We start from the raw sequence: 14,807 nt of genomic DNA, 5'->3' as shown, positions 1-14,807 counted from the left end.
AGTAAAAAGGAAGTGACAAATCCCTGTAACATACAAAGAAAACCTCTTAACAACAGAATCTCTTTTTTGCTTTCATTTTTTCCTGTGTTGACATGATTAGTTTTCATTTTAAACATCGTAAGTTTCTGAAAGAGAAACTGCATTTCAAAGCAAGGCCAGTTCCAAGAGATACTGATATAGTCCTTAAAAAATATATATATATTTATATATTAAACAAAGAAACAAAAACAACAACAACAAAAAAAACAGGCTCCAGCCTTTGGTGAAGTTTATTTCCATGCCTTTTTTTCTAGAGCACAGTCTTAAAGAACAGAATCGGAATGCAGCTCTGGGATTTGGTAAAGCTCAGCCCTCAGAACAAACTAAAGCAGGCTCACCCAGTCTGGTAAAATGGTTATTAGTTCCAAGAGTTTTTGTTTCAAGCATCTGCTTGGATGCAGTTCAGTGAATTTGGCTATAGCATTCAGCAAGTATTTAGATGGAGCACAACTTGCCAGAGCTGCTGCACAGACTCCCTTTCATTCCTCCATTTAGGAAGAAAAGCAGTAACTCCTGCACTCTTAGCATGAGACTTCCAGGGAGACACATTCCTCAAATTTAGCAATAATATGAACGCTATTAATTGAGCTCAACATCTTTTAAAGGAAGAAAGACATAGAAAATTGGAACTGACTTTTGTCAGATGTCCTCGGCAAATACAACTCGGTGTCAAAGCCACTGTAGATGCGTTGCCCGCTCTCAGTTAATGCGTACTCCTTCAGGCGCCCGTTCAGTACAAAAGTGCGGCTCCAGTCTATGTGGATGGTAGATAAATTGCTAACAACGGAGAACGGAGCCATGTACCTAGGTGCTGCAAAAGAAGAAAAGCTCATTTCTAGGCAACAGGCATGGCGGAAATATAGAGCAGAGAGAAACAGGCTCTGAATGATTCAAGTTCATTCACACGTGTTTTAGCTTTCTCATATTCCTTTGTCTGAGCAGATAGATGGAGAAAAGAGAATGTTTAGTAGCAAGCCAGCCCCTACACTGAGAAAGCAGAAATGTTTCAAATCTTTAAAATAAAGACCTAGATTTCTCGTCCTTTGCCTTTGTGGTACAGCACTAAAACTGCACAGATTAAATCCCAACTCAGAGTGCGTTACAGGAGGTTGTTCAAGTTGCAAGTTCAGTTGCAGCACACCTAGCTCTGGCAACCAATCTTGTTAAAGAAAGAACTGTTTTGCAAGCCTGGAGAGACTGCCCTAGATTTTCTTCTAATATGTGTACATAATACAAAAGCCACAGCAGGCAGGGAGAAAAGAAACAGAACTCACTTCAGGGAGGAAGTTTACATCAGTTGGGCATAACAGCTTGCTGACAAATGACTCAATTTCAGTTTGAGGCGGTCCCTTCTTGTGACTTCGTCATTAAACCTCATGCCCACCACGTGCTGGTTTGTTCACAAGGAAGCTGCTTGTCCAGCTACACTTTGCCTCTAATTGCCCACTTCCACTAAACCAAACCTTCCAGGCAAGAGGAAGGAGACTCTCAGAGTGACTCAGGAAACCCATATAAGAGTTCAGCAAGGCAAGAAAGATTGGCACGTGAAGGCTGCAGACCCAGTGGGCAGGGGTTTGAAAGTGGCTATTAAACAGTTTTGTTCTGTATGTCTCACCTCTTTTCTCCATTTCAAAGTTCATCAATCACATTACAGTTTTCAGCTTGCAAACATTTTAAAGACTTTTTTTTAATAGTGGTCACATTCAAGAAAATCTAGGGCTATGTTACCCTAAACTTAGAGATGAGAATCCATGCAATGTAGCAGGAGATACATTTTTACTATCTACTCAGCAGAAGTATCTATTGATTTAAATGGGATTTCTATAAAAAGGACACTGAAATCCTGACACCAGACTATGTGAGAAAAAGTTAAGATCCTCTTTGCCCTGTCCAGGCATGCTGAGATGAAATGATCTCATCTGTTACAGAATGATTGGCTACAGCACTATGGATCTTTTCAATAAAAGCTCCTGCTAGACTACCAGAAACTCAGTATTGATGGTAAAAATCTGTTCTGGCTACAGGCACAAGTCCTGCACATTTTTCTTCCATACACATCACCTGTAGGGAAAGGCAATGGCAGACAACCAGCTCTAAATCACCCAAAAAAGAGTGATGGTCACAATCCAGTCAAAGAAAGAAAGATTTGCTTACCCGTCGCAAGGCTGCTGAGGCCCCCGGCCCCATCGCACCACGGCAGGAGCTGCTGCCCAGCGCCAGACTCCCTCGTTTTGTAGCTGATTTTAGTTTTAAGTTTTTGTTTTGTTTTTTTTGAGAGATAAAATACTCCAGAAGGAGGAATCTCCACATAGAGATCCTTCCCGTGTAGCGGCTAGCACTTAAATGAGGCTTAAGGAGAACCTGGTTCCACCCCTTCCAGTCACACAGGCAAACTGCCTTCACTTGTGCTCCCAGGTCTGGCTGCTTCACCAGGTGCTCAATCATTGGGTCAGGCCATGAACTAAGTCCCATGCAGCACCACACAAATTTAAAGTAGTGCCTTGCTGTGGTTGATTACTGATAAACTCTTCACTATCAGCAAGGATCCAAACATTCAGATGAAACCTGTGGAAAACTTCAATGAACCTGGCAGAAGTGTGGCATGAATTAAGACAGGTTATTCTTGAAGAGAATCAACAAATCTCTGCCCCATGCGGCAGAAGCAGAAATTTCTGATCTCATACTCACGCTCCTTTTCTGTAGTGAAGCCAACCCACTCTGAGGCGCTGCTGCCCACGGAGTTATAAGACACAACTCGCAGGTTGTAGGTTGTGTAAGGCTCGAGGTTTGAGACGTTGGCACTCTGTCCATTTCCTGTATACTTCACCTCAGTTGGGCCAGGGCTGCAAGCCTTTACTGCCGGCTGCAGGTTCAGCGGACAAGCCATGTACACATGGAGCTCATAGCTGAGAAGACAGTGGAGATTTAGATTAACTAAGAGCTTTTATAACATAACATGATTGTTTTCATCACAACCAACCAACCATTTCATCTTGATTGCTATATGTCCGGCTACCAGACAGGATACCGAACCCGATGCTAGTTTTTCTCCTGGAGACTATGGCCCCAGCTGTGGTCTGTGAAAAACTGTGGTTGTCAGTCACACTCATAATGAAACTATTGGTGTCTTAAAAGGCATCAACTCTTCCGCACATCAGCTAGTGGCCTTACTAACCACAAGATACAGCTGCCTCTTGCAGACAATTGATCTCTCACTGTGCAACCACACGTTTTAGACAATGACCTCCACTCCCAGCATCCTCCCCACCTTCATCAATCTCTATATCCTGCACATGAGAAAAGCAACCGCTTCATCTGAACACCTCCTAGATGCTATTTAGGCCACATGAGATATCATCACCAACACCAGGAAGAATGAATGCGGCTGTTCCAACCATCTAGAGCTCTCGGTCACACGATTACAATTTACATCCAGGAAGGTGGCTCTGCCACTACTCCTAGCTAGCTGAAATTTAGCTGGGTCGCAGCTCCCACCTAGTGACAATGCCATTGGGTGACTGAGGGGCGCTCCACTGGAAAGAGGCATTCCTGGAGGTCACGGCACGGATCTGCGGGGGTGGCTGCTCAGAGGGGGGAGCTGGCTGCGTGGTGATTTGGGCCACGGGTCCTTTGCTGCAACAGTTGAAACAGGTGCAGGCCTCCACGCCAATGGAGTACGTGGTAAAAGGTTTTAGTCCATGTATTGTCTGCTGGGTGGCAGTCCCTTCTGACAGCTGCAAAAAATTAAGAGGAAACTTGTCATAGGTTCAAGCACCACAAGTACTAAATAAGAGTTATCAGGATAAATTAACTCCAGAAGACTATGGGCACAAGGTTCTGCATGTCCTTTAAGTCTGACATTAATGCAGCTGCTGTGCACTAGGACCTCTGCAGTTATTTTCCTCCCATTACAAAGTTAAAGGGCACTGTTCAAAGGAAAAGACCATGCCATCAGTGGCCTCACAGACCTCTTGAGTTGAGATGTAAACTCTGTATATCAACTTGTATATGTCATTCTCGGGGACAGAGAAACTGCAAACCTTTAAGGGCTAAAAGGAACTGAAAGAAAAATAAATGACTGTGGAAAATGACTGCATGATAAGTATATTAGCAAGTGCCCATGGATATCTCAAAAGCTTCCTTGGCTTGGATACAGGAGTCAGCACCTGGCAGAGTGATAGGCATGTGATTGGTAGGTCAATTTACCTAAAGGGATACTGGGCTCTCCAGCAGGAACCTCTGAGCAGAGGGCCAACACAGTGCTGCTCCGCACTGAAATGGCAATGGTGCCATGCAATCCTGCTTGATAGGCAACTCTTCTACATCTCACATGGGAAAGTTCTGGCAAAGGAAACTTACTTCTAAACTGCTTGGAGGAACAGGTACTTCACGTCTTCGTTACAGTCATTTATGGATACAGCTTTTTAAACCAAAATAATCAACACCAGCAGGGGGCAACATTTGTTTCCACATAGCACCATGTGACTCAGCACAGTACAGACGAAAATAGGAAGGAACGAGTGAAGCAAGGAAAGAAAAGCATCTGGTACTGCCTAACGCCAGTGCTAGAGACAGCAGCATGGCAGGTGCGGTGGGATGGAGATGGAAGGTGATACACACACCAGGGAGATGAGCTAGCTGAATCAGACATGGACACTCTGATTGCACTGGGAAATATAAATGCATGGAGGAATAAATCTGTACTATGCGATCACTAGGCAGCTTAAACTTATGGACAGGCTTGATGACCTGAGAAGGTATCTCCAACACTTCCAAACTGAGAAAGATGATACAAAGAAAAAAGTATCAATACTTGCCTTCTTGTGAAAACCAGACAGATAATGTTATGGACAAAAGTTATTCCAATATTTTGCACTGATTTGGTGGTAACTGCTCCAGACAACTTGCACACCTCTAGATTTTCCTCACATCTCCCAGTTTTAAAACACTAATGAAACTCTGCAGGTTTCCTAGCTTAACTGAGTCCAATCACGCCTGGACACCAAATGGAATCAATCTCAAGGGAAAATCACAGCTGCATGTCAACCCTATAAAAGCATCATCTGTGTTGCTGCAGTCTCCTCACAGTTGTTGAGCCTTCTTGTACAAATACAAAATAAATATCCATCTGTTACCATAAACATATATATAAGTCTACTCTTTCTTGCCTCCCATCTGCCCACCCTAGAAAAAGCCAGACACAGTTAAAACTGAGGAAACATTTGAGGATCACATGTAACCCTCTGCAATCTCGATTATGGGCCTCTGAGATGCAGCCATGTCCAATCTAGCGATGAAAATGACTCCACATTTGAGGTTTGGAACCCTCCATGGCATAGACACAAACAGGAGGTATTGCCTAGAGAATTGGTTCACTGGGATTTGATTAAATAGCTAAGATTTGCACTGAAGATGTCACCATTATGAACTTCTTTTAAGGTGATCTAGACTGAGACACCGTTTCTTTTTACTTGCACTATTCTTTAGTGCTTTGCCATGCAATATTTCTTACCGATCAGATAGATTTTAAGGGTAACAGAGCATTTTCTTTGGAGCTTCAAACCTGTAGGCTCTCCAAAGCACACAACCACTTCCTCCAGGCTCCTGTTTCCACCTGCACCATTTGGACTGGCAGGGGCTGTCTGAAAGTATTTCACTTGGATGGTTAGCCATCCCCAAAATAACGCTGTGGATTCTCGTCACATTGTCACAGCACATTACCAAGTGAGAAAGATTTGAATGCTGAAGATAATTCCTTGAGCAGCACATTTAGCTGAGTGAAAGCGTAGGACCCGCTTTGGCCAGAAGAGAGCACTGCAGAGCAGGCAACAAAGGGAGAGCAGGAGAGGAAGAAAATTTGCAACCAGCAGACAGTTACTAAGAACAAAACTGCTAGTGCTAAAAAACGCAAGTAAAAATGGAAGTACACAAATAATTTTGACAATACGTACCACCACCTCAGTCCCTCGAGTATCATTAGAAAACAGCCTGTAGATACTGACCACCCCGTTTGGCTTCAGAGGGGGGTTGATGTTCGCTACAGCCACTGTAGATGCCACTGTGTGGAAGAGGGGAGCTGCCAGGCCCTCGGGAGGAGCAGGGCCTGTCCTGCAGCGTGCCCAGCCGCTCGGTGTCCGGCCCGCCGAGTTCACTGACCACACCTTTGGCATGCAGAAACAGAGAGACTATCAATGAAGGACTCAAGCCCACAAAAAACTCCACAGCCCTCCAGGATGCTTTAATTCTGCTAAGAAAGACACAGCGTAACAGCCCCCGTGCAGAATGTCCCTTGTCTGCAGCCCAGTACCTGTACTGATCCGATGACTTCCTAACAGAAAAAAAATTACATTGAAAAGTAGATTTCTTGTCTCAGGAAGTGTGTATTCACGTAGCTCCTACTTACCTCAATTCCCAGCACCGTCTTTGTTGTGCCATGCAAAGAGGATCAACACTGATAACATTTTCAAACAAATGTGAACAAAAATACTGACATCCAGGCCTGCCATTTGTCTCCTTTCCTCTTAATTCCTTCACGTGTGCAAGCAGCCCCAGTGAGTACAGCCTGCCACTGTCTGCCATCTAATTACGTTCACCTTGACTGAATTGCACAAGACAAATTCTAGTTACTCTTAAAAACTTGACATTTTTATAGGGACATCTCTCTCTTAAAAATATTTCTGTAGCAATCATTTGGCAACGTTTTCAGTAACCCATAATATAAACAAAGCCCACTGAAAATTATGGCTAAATCAGCATCTCTCATTTACTTCCACAACAACATTTACTTTACCACATGAGCACAAAGGCAACTGTTTCGATTCCAAGATTTCAAAATTTAGCAGCTTGAACAAGGCCTGATTAAAACCCACATGTCTCTGTGAACTACACCTACTGGTTTTGTCAGCTTCCCAAAACCAGAGTGATCTGCAGACTACATAAAACTCAGCACTTATTAAACACAGTCTTCAACAAATCTGCATGAAAATTAAATTTTGCTTTCATCAAGGAGTGAATAAACATATGGAAGGATGTATAATCTTATTTATCAAAAACCATTTGTATAATTAAACACGAATATCATAAAAGGTTGCCTTAGGTCGTCATTTGCATGAGTAAGTAATTTGTAGAATGTCAGGTACAATAGACAGAATAGATGGATGCGTGAGTGTGTAGGGTTAAATTAGGCTCAATATTAGCCAACCACACAGTGATCAATCAGAATGATAGATCTAAATGGCAATACAAGAGGACTGTCTGAGCGATTTTTAGTATAAGTATTCCTTAGTAAGCTTTCACGCCGAGCAATTCTAACAACAGTAAAACACGTTCTTATGTGATCTACCCCAGGCAGAAGTCCTGGGGAAGTGGCTGGTGGGACTGGGCCTTAAAAAAATAAGAGGTTTAGAAATTAGAGTTCTTCAAGATTGACCCTGGCATCTTTCCAGCTAGCGATATTAAGTTCCAAGACCACAGAACACTCCACAAGGGGCTCAGGGAAGGAAAAGGGCCAAAACCTACCTCAGAGGCTTTGAAGACTATGGTTCTGCCAACTACAAAACTGAAGTTACTGCCTCATTCCTTCACTAACATATAATATCATCCTGTGAAACACTACGTAAGTGCAGATGACACCCTACGATAAAAAGCTCTGCCAGAATACTTTCATTTTCAGTGAAATCAGTAATATATCTCTGTTGTGAACTTTTCATAAGTCAAACTCTGTTCACTTTACTGCAGTAGGTCAAACCCTCTATCTGAGTTAAGTCCCTGCTGCTACAAAGATTTGCCCACAGTAGCTCATTTCAAGAAGCATATTTCTTTGTGGAGAGAAAAAGCCACATATGGAAAAAGCAGTTCTGAGTGTGCCACTTGCCTCGACTTAGCACTGACCTTAGTTCTAAAGCTCTGGCTGCACACCAGGCTGCAGTCTTAATGAGCATGGAATGTGGCAGTGTTGGGCCTGAGCTGCAGAACCAGCTTCCACACTATAACCGATGGCCATGAACTAGGGAGAGAGGCTTCCTGCATAGCACAGCAACCAGGCCTTGAAATGGGACCACTTAGGAAATTTGGAGAAGAGAGGAAATGGAGAAGAGAGGGATGCAGCACAGCTGGGGTGCACAAACCTCACTGAGAGCTGGTGGGAGGCATCTTCTTCCATCTCTCCCATAACATAGGAGCCTAAGCCACATCTTTCAGAACACAAGCCTTATTTTTGACAGTTACCATCTCGGGACAAGGGAAAAGGGAATGCTGATCTCCTTTCATGTGACATCTGGGGGGCTAAGACCTCTTCCCAGAGGGCAGCAATTTCATTTCAATCACACGCTCCAATGGAGGCAGTCAGTCCCACCGCCCTCCAGAGTGGAATTGCCCAAGTGCACAGCTCACCTCTGTCTGTGCACAGTGTGCACCCTTCAAGGCTGTTCCACTTTGTACAAACATAACAAAACCAAGATCAACTGGGCAGAGCAAGGGCAAGTGCAAGCAGACATGGTTTCCTAGCCAGGTCCATCTCCAGGGAGGGACCCTGAGCCCATCCTCTGAGCATCACATTCCTCTGTAAAAAGAGGCCAAGATGAATCTGGGCCTGTCTGACAGTCATAGTCTCAGAATACCAGTGAGGGAAACTCAGCAACTCAGCCATGCCAAGACATTTCCAGCAGAATATCTTCAGCTGTGCAAAACTCACATCGGCTTTGGAAAACACTGTGAGAGCTCGGCAGGACTTTAGAGGATCTAAATTCTGGATTTACACTGACATAATCCTGAGTCCCCTGACTCCTTTTGCTTCTGCTTAATCATCTGTAAAAGAATGGATGGCTATAAAAATTTTTCCCTATGAGAATCGTCATTCAAGTAAACTCTGGCCTGTGTTTGGAGATCCAGAGTTGTGAGTGCACAGAAATGGCTGCAGATGGAAATGTTCATGTTCAGTCATTTCAGTGCATGAAGAAATCAGACAGCAAGGCAACAGAAGCGGCAATGAGAAGCACCTGCTAAAATCAGAGGTTTGATTTGGTCGCGGCTCCTCAGAAAATTACCACAAAGAGGGCATGGATTACTGAAAGTCTGGCTAAGATGAAATTCCATGCTTTAGACTTTTGTAATAAGTTTTATTTTGGCACACAAAGAGTCCTTTTAAGACATGACATAATCAGCACAGAAAATATTTATTGCATCCACATAGAAATGTGGACATCTTAATAGGCATCATCATCATCATTTGCTGTTCAGAATGGCAGAAGATTCTGAAAGCTACCTCAGAGCACAGATCTCATGTAGGCAGGAATGTACTGAATGACAAAACAGCAGAAAGGCATCAAACGCTTCTTATAACCCGACCTTCTGAATATACTGCTTTCAAAAGCATTAACTATGACATCATTGTGCATGGCTCTGCATGCTGCCAAAAGATGTATAGCTTTTAATGGCTACTTTCCCTCAACAAAAGCAGGAGTGGTCTCCAAAATCAGCTACACTACATGAGATATTTTTTAAACTGCTTTATAAATTTGCTGGCCTCTGGACCACGCTGGATTATGAGGTGGAACCAGACAGGAGAAACTTGTCTGGAGCCTCCATATCTAGAGAATTACAATCTCTAGAGAAGTACTAGAGAATTCCACTTACAGGTAACTAAGCTTGTTTTTTTCATCACCAATGACCCTGCATGGATCTCAGCTCCTGGATGAGACTGGTGTTCAGGCATTGCTCAAAATGATCATAGGACAACCTGAAGGCTCACTGGCCCAGCAAGAAGGGGCAAGAGATAGGAGACCAGGAGAAACTGACCACAGCTTGAATGCAGTGAGCACTTGTTCAAGCTCAGTAAAGCTGAATAGCAACTTTCTCCATACAGGGCACTAAAATTACAATGGCTCAAAGATGGAGATGCTGTGAGTAGGTGTCGTCTTCACCTCTGAGCAACACAGGGCTGAGGCCCTCACCTGGGCAAGCTGTGTTTTGAACTGAAAAAGTCATTTTTCTTTTATCAAATGGAGATCATATGTGAAAGTATGTACTTCATACAGGAGGGAATAGAGGGAAGCAGCTGGACTACCACTAAAGCTGAAGAAAAGCATCAGAAGAAGACAAGCAAGCAGGCAAGTACTAAGCGTCTCTGTGATGAATAGGGACAGTCAAGAAGCTATCAAAATAAAGTACACAAACTTAACCCCCTCAAAGGACAAATATCGTCTGTGATTAAGGCAGAAAAAATGCATTCTGTTACCAAAAATTCCCCCCGTAATTAAAGTGATCTTTTGATCACGACTCCAATTACACAAACAAGCATAAAGTGGTTGCAATCTAATAGGAATAGAGCAAAGGCAATAGAAAAAAGGTATCACATCCACTCATGATCAGTGGTACAAAGAGGTAGTAAACAAAAGTGTGTTTTCTGATTGCCCATCCTGAAATCTCTTCTCTTACCTATTTAGCACTCAGTCAGCATACTTAGGGAGGCCATAAATATATAATGGGATAGACTGTAGGTCCAGGCTTCTAGCATTGCGATAATTTGAACCTCTTAACATTGCTATTCATCTTCACTATTCAAATCTTTATATCTAATAAAAGTATTAAACCCATTCTAGGGAGGTGAAAGAGAAAGACAAAGATTACAGGCAAACAGTTTGGGACTTGCATAACATTACCATATTCTAAAGGATGCTCATTTCATATAACATAGTATAACACCCGTAATTAATGAGAGATGTAAACAAGTTTAACTCTAAAAGGTAGAAAATTAAATAATTTGTTTCCTATGGGTATATAATGAGATAGTTACCACATTCCCATGAGAGAGATAAGCAGATATTAAAAGGTCTTTCCAATACCTGTAATAGCTAAGGGCAACAGCTAATTCAATAGATTCGATCAAAATCACCACTTCTTTCTCCGTTTCTGATTTATTACTTTGGCTGTAGTTAGTCATCACTCATTTTAGTTTGCTTTTCAGCAGTCATAAATTATGCCTCATAAATAAAAAGATACAATCAAGGAAATCATATCAAGTCATCTACTGCCCTGGAATATATTTTCCCGCGGTACTCACACTAATGTCTTATTAAAGGATAGCTTGCCATGGTTTTGATCAGAACCATGATCAGAATAGCAACGTACTGGAAAAAGCCCTACAAGTGTGGTGTCATAACTGTCTCACCAGTAATTCTGGAAGCCAAAAACATCATTTTGTTTAATGAACAAAAATCAAGGTTTGCTTCATCAGTACATTGTTTCACACTTAAATTTAGGACAGTGTTGGCAACTGAAACATGGTGCCAGAAGAGGGGCTTTTTAAAAGAAATTGCATGGTTTCAAGTAGCACTTCTACTGTGTGCCCTACTGTACGAGGGCAAAGGAAGCATCCAGTTCAGCAAAAGGGTATTTAGAGTAGGTATTTTTTAAGCATTGAAAGAATATAACTGTGCTTTACTTTTCAGAAGATTTTCTCTTGCAAGAAAACCCCCTCTTTGAAACAAAGGGGATAGCAAGCAGGGAGTGCAAGAAGGAAATGTCTTTGATTTTGTCAATGCTTTGTGGTGTATCTTTCTCTCAGTGTGACAAGCAGAAATAGTGAATTAAAATGAAGAAAAGAAGCCAAAAGATGAGGGATATTACAAATGGGTGACTACCCATCACTGGTTAGTCAGAGAACCTGCTTCACCCCATTTTAAGCTGTAAGAGTCACTCAGTTGTTAGTCAGTAACTAAGCAGCACAAACTGGAGCACCAGTTTGCTGGACAGGCTGGTAACCAAGTGCCATTCTTGTCATCTCTGAAAGTGACCAAGAGGACTGACATTTTCTGTGCTCCATGCAGTTGGTCCTGCCATAATCTTCATGACTTTTCACTCATTTTTCTTTCTGTAAATCTCCAAAGTTTCCTCTTTGTTTCCTCTTTGATAGTTTCTGAGAGTCCAAGATGGAGTGCCCAAAATGTATTTCCCCTGGCATATCTTGGAATCTTCCCTTGGCCTTTCACTTGGCAGAAGTATTTGGACTGTGAGAAGCACACTACTTAAGGACACTGTGAGAGGCAGACACCTGCTGCAGTGCACCAGACAGTCCTACCAAAGAATAAAAAGGCAACAATAAAACCTTCTGAAAAGTTCTACTCCAATCTTTTGCTTGCTCAGTGGTTTCAGAGAGGAAATAAGGACATGTTCTACATACCAGGAAAACATTAAGCCATTAATCTAAAGAAGCACTCCAAGTAAACAATTAAGTGCAATTGTGGAAGAGTGACATTGCACTTGCATGGAAATTACACCAAAACCCAGCACCACCTTTTTGCAGATCAGTACTGCATGTCAAAAGGGCCTACCAGTAGCTAAGAAAAATGGGTACTTTACACCATTCTCAGCAGCTCCTGAGAAAAGCCAAAATATTTTGTTTCAGAAATTCTATAGAAATGAAGAAACTCATTAGGTCTCATGAAGTTTGTTTAAGTCAGGATTTTTTGAGGGAATCACACAATACAGCTGAGGAATTAGACAGTATTTCAAGAAATGCCTAAGAGGCCAGATGCTACAAAGAAGGCAAGTATCTATTGGTTAGACCTATAGATAAAATTTCAAAGATCTCAGTAATTATTTCAAGTACAGGACAGTAGGCATCTTAATACCTCTTTAAGTGCACTGAAATCTAGTAGGCATTAATGTGCTCACATAGATCTGGCCCATGAAGAATAAAAATGCTCAAGTTCCTTGAACAACTGTGACCTTAGCATTTAGGGGGCACAGTCCCTTTGACCAGCATGAGCTTCAAAAGTCACATCATCATTTTTGGAAGTGCAACTTTTACATCTAGTCTTACAAGCTTTAAATATTCAGCTGAAGTTTCCAGCAAAAAAAAAAAAAAAAAAACCTCCAAAACCCTCACCTCAGATCCAAAGAAGCTACCAGGTTCATTGAACTAAACCTCAATACCTCCAAAAATGCTGGAGAGGGTCCCATCCCATCTCTGCACTTTGATTTTATCTGCATTCTGCTGGAGGAAATTCAGTTGCATTTAAAGTTTTATGTCCAGCAAACAAGCCTCAAATGCAGAGACAGCAGAATCAATATTCAGTTTAAGTGAAATATAAATCTGGGTTTCATCAGCATAATAGCAAAAGTCAAGCCCTATACTTATGAATAACTTGTCTCACAGACAAGATATAAATTGTCAACAATGGAGGAGCTTAGAATAGATCCCAGAGGACTGCTGCAAGTGACACAAGGAAAAAACAAACACGTGCATGCAAAAACCTCTCACAGTGAAATAAATGGCCATCAGTGGATCAGTGGAGAGGTAAAAAAAAAAAAAAAAGGAAAAAAAAAAAATGATTTAGAGATCCAGTCAACAGCTCAGCCCAGTTACGGAACAGAACCAAGATAAAGATAAAAAAGCCAAGTCTTGAATATGGCATGGTAAACCAAAGAAATCCGCTTTGCTACTCATCATCAACTGATCATTAAATTCATTAGCTCAAGCACATCTCTGTGCTGTGCTATCAACTTCTCCCCCCCCCCAAAACAGCTTTTGAATTAGGTAATTGTAAATTGGTGCAACTGAGTGTATCACATAGCTTCCAGCTCAGACAAAAAGTGAGATGTTTTCCTTTAGCTAAGAAAGATTCCTAAGTAGTAATCAGGGCATGGATCTGCTACAACTCTTTTCTATCTACCAATCTTCATCTGCATTTGCATTTTTCACAGATCTTGACCAAAATAGTAAGGAGATCTGGTCCAGCCATGGTTCCATTATAAAGAAACTACAGCAAATGGAGAATTCACAGTATTGTGGAAGATACAGAAGAGTCCTTGACAGTGAGAAAGAAATTAAAACCTTAATTTTTATACACAGGGGGACTCACTACAACAACATTTCACTCTAAACTGTTCTGTTTCTTGAAAAAATTTAATAGCTTTGGTCACAAGTAAAATGACGACTGGAAAATATATCTTCACACATTTAAAGGGTAGTAAGTTTTTGGGCTTGAAGTAATCATACTTTTTGTTTTGGAAAATGTTATAGTATCTCTTGTACTACTAAATTCCGAAGTTCTCTGAACTCACAGATACTCAAAATTTCCTCTGGCTCAAAGCTAACATGTTCATTCTGGCTACCACCTTACAGACATGCTGCCAATACAGAAACATCAAAAGGAAAAAGGTTTCTGTCAAGTAGCGAAGATAGGTTTTGTGAATACTGCAATAAGTACATTTTTCTAGTAGTGTCTCAGGTTCTCTTTTCAATAATTTAATAATTGTCCATTCAGAATCTTTTTCTTATCCAAGTTAGAGCTGCTAGAAGTGATTTATGAAGAAAGCCACAGAGTTCTTCCCTCTAGGCCCTGGGACTCTGACATACAATAGGCAATGGACACAAGCTGAAACAACAGAGTTAGGCACAAAGGGAAATAAGAGATATGTAAGCAGTCATTGGAACAGACAGGTTGTACAGTCTCCATCCTTGGAGAATCAGGGATAGAGAACTTGGTCCAGAATGCGATTGGACACAGTCCTGAGCAGCCTGCTCTGAATAGATCTGCTTCAAGCAGGAAGTTAGACTAGATGACCTCTGGATGTCCCTTCCATGCTACGTGACTTTGTATGTGTATGTATCAGCTCAATAGATTCTGCTGCTAATGTGATAAAGAAACATTTTAGATTTAATTCTGCATGGCTTCTGGCTACCAAAAAGAATGTAACGGAGAAGTGAAGAACAGAAACTAAAGAACCTGATCTGTGAAGAGCACTGTCATCAAAACTCCATCAGG

At 41.8% G+C, this 14,807-nt stretch overlaps 1 protein-coding gene across 1 annotated transcript in view; it reads right to left on the bottom strand.

Annotated features, from left to right (window-relative positions):
* The window catches only part of USH2A (usherin), a 389,040-nt gene that overhangs the window by 6,058 nt on the left and 368,175 nt on the right, over positions 1 to 14,807 (bottom strand). Inside the window, exons 65-68 of the mRNA XM_031595830.2 lie at positions 5,991 to 6,200; positions 3,535 to 3,773; positions 2,728 to 2,945; positions 674 to 850 (exon numbers count right to left, since the gene is read on the bottom strand). Coding sequence (XP_031451690.2) covers positions 674 to 850; positions 2,728 to 2,945; positions 3,535 to 3,773; positions 5,991 to 6,200 — 844 coding nt within the window. The remainder of the gene's footprint in view (positions 1 to 673; positions 851 to 2,727; positions 2,946 to 3,534; positions 3,774 to 5,990; positions 6,201 to 14,807) is intronic.

This window comes from Phasianus colchicus, chromosome 2 (assembly GCF_987193195.1).
Source record: "Phasianus colchicus chromosome 2, bPhaCol1.hap1.1, whole genome shotgun sequence".
NCBI classification, from domain to species: domain Eukaryota; kingdom Metazoa; phylum Chordata; class Aves; order Galliformes; family Phasianidae; genus Phasianus; species Phasianus colchicus.
This window is presented reverse-complemented; position numbering and strand designations above follow the sequence as displayed.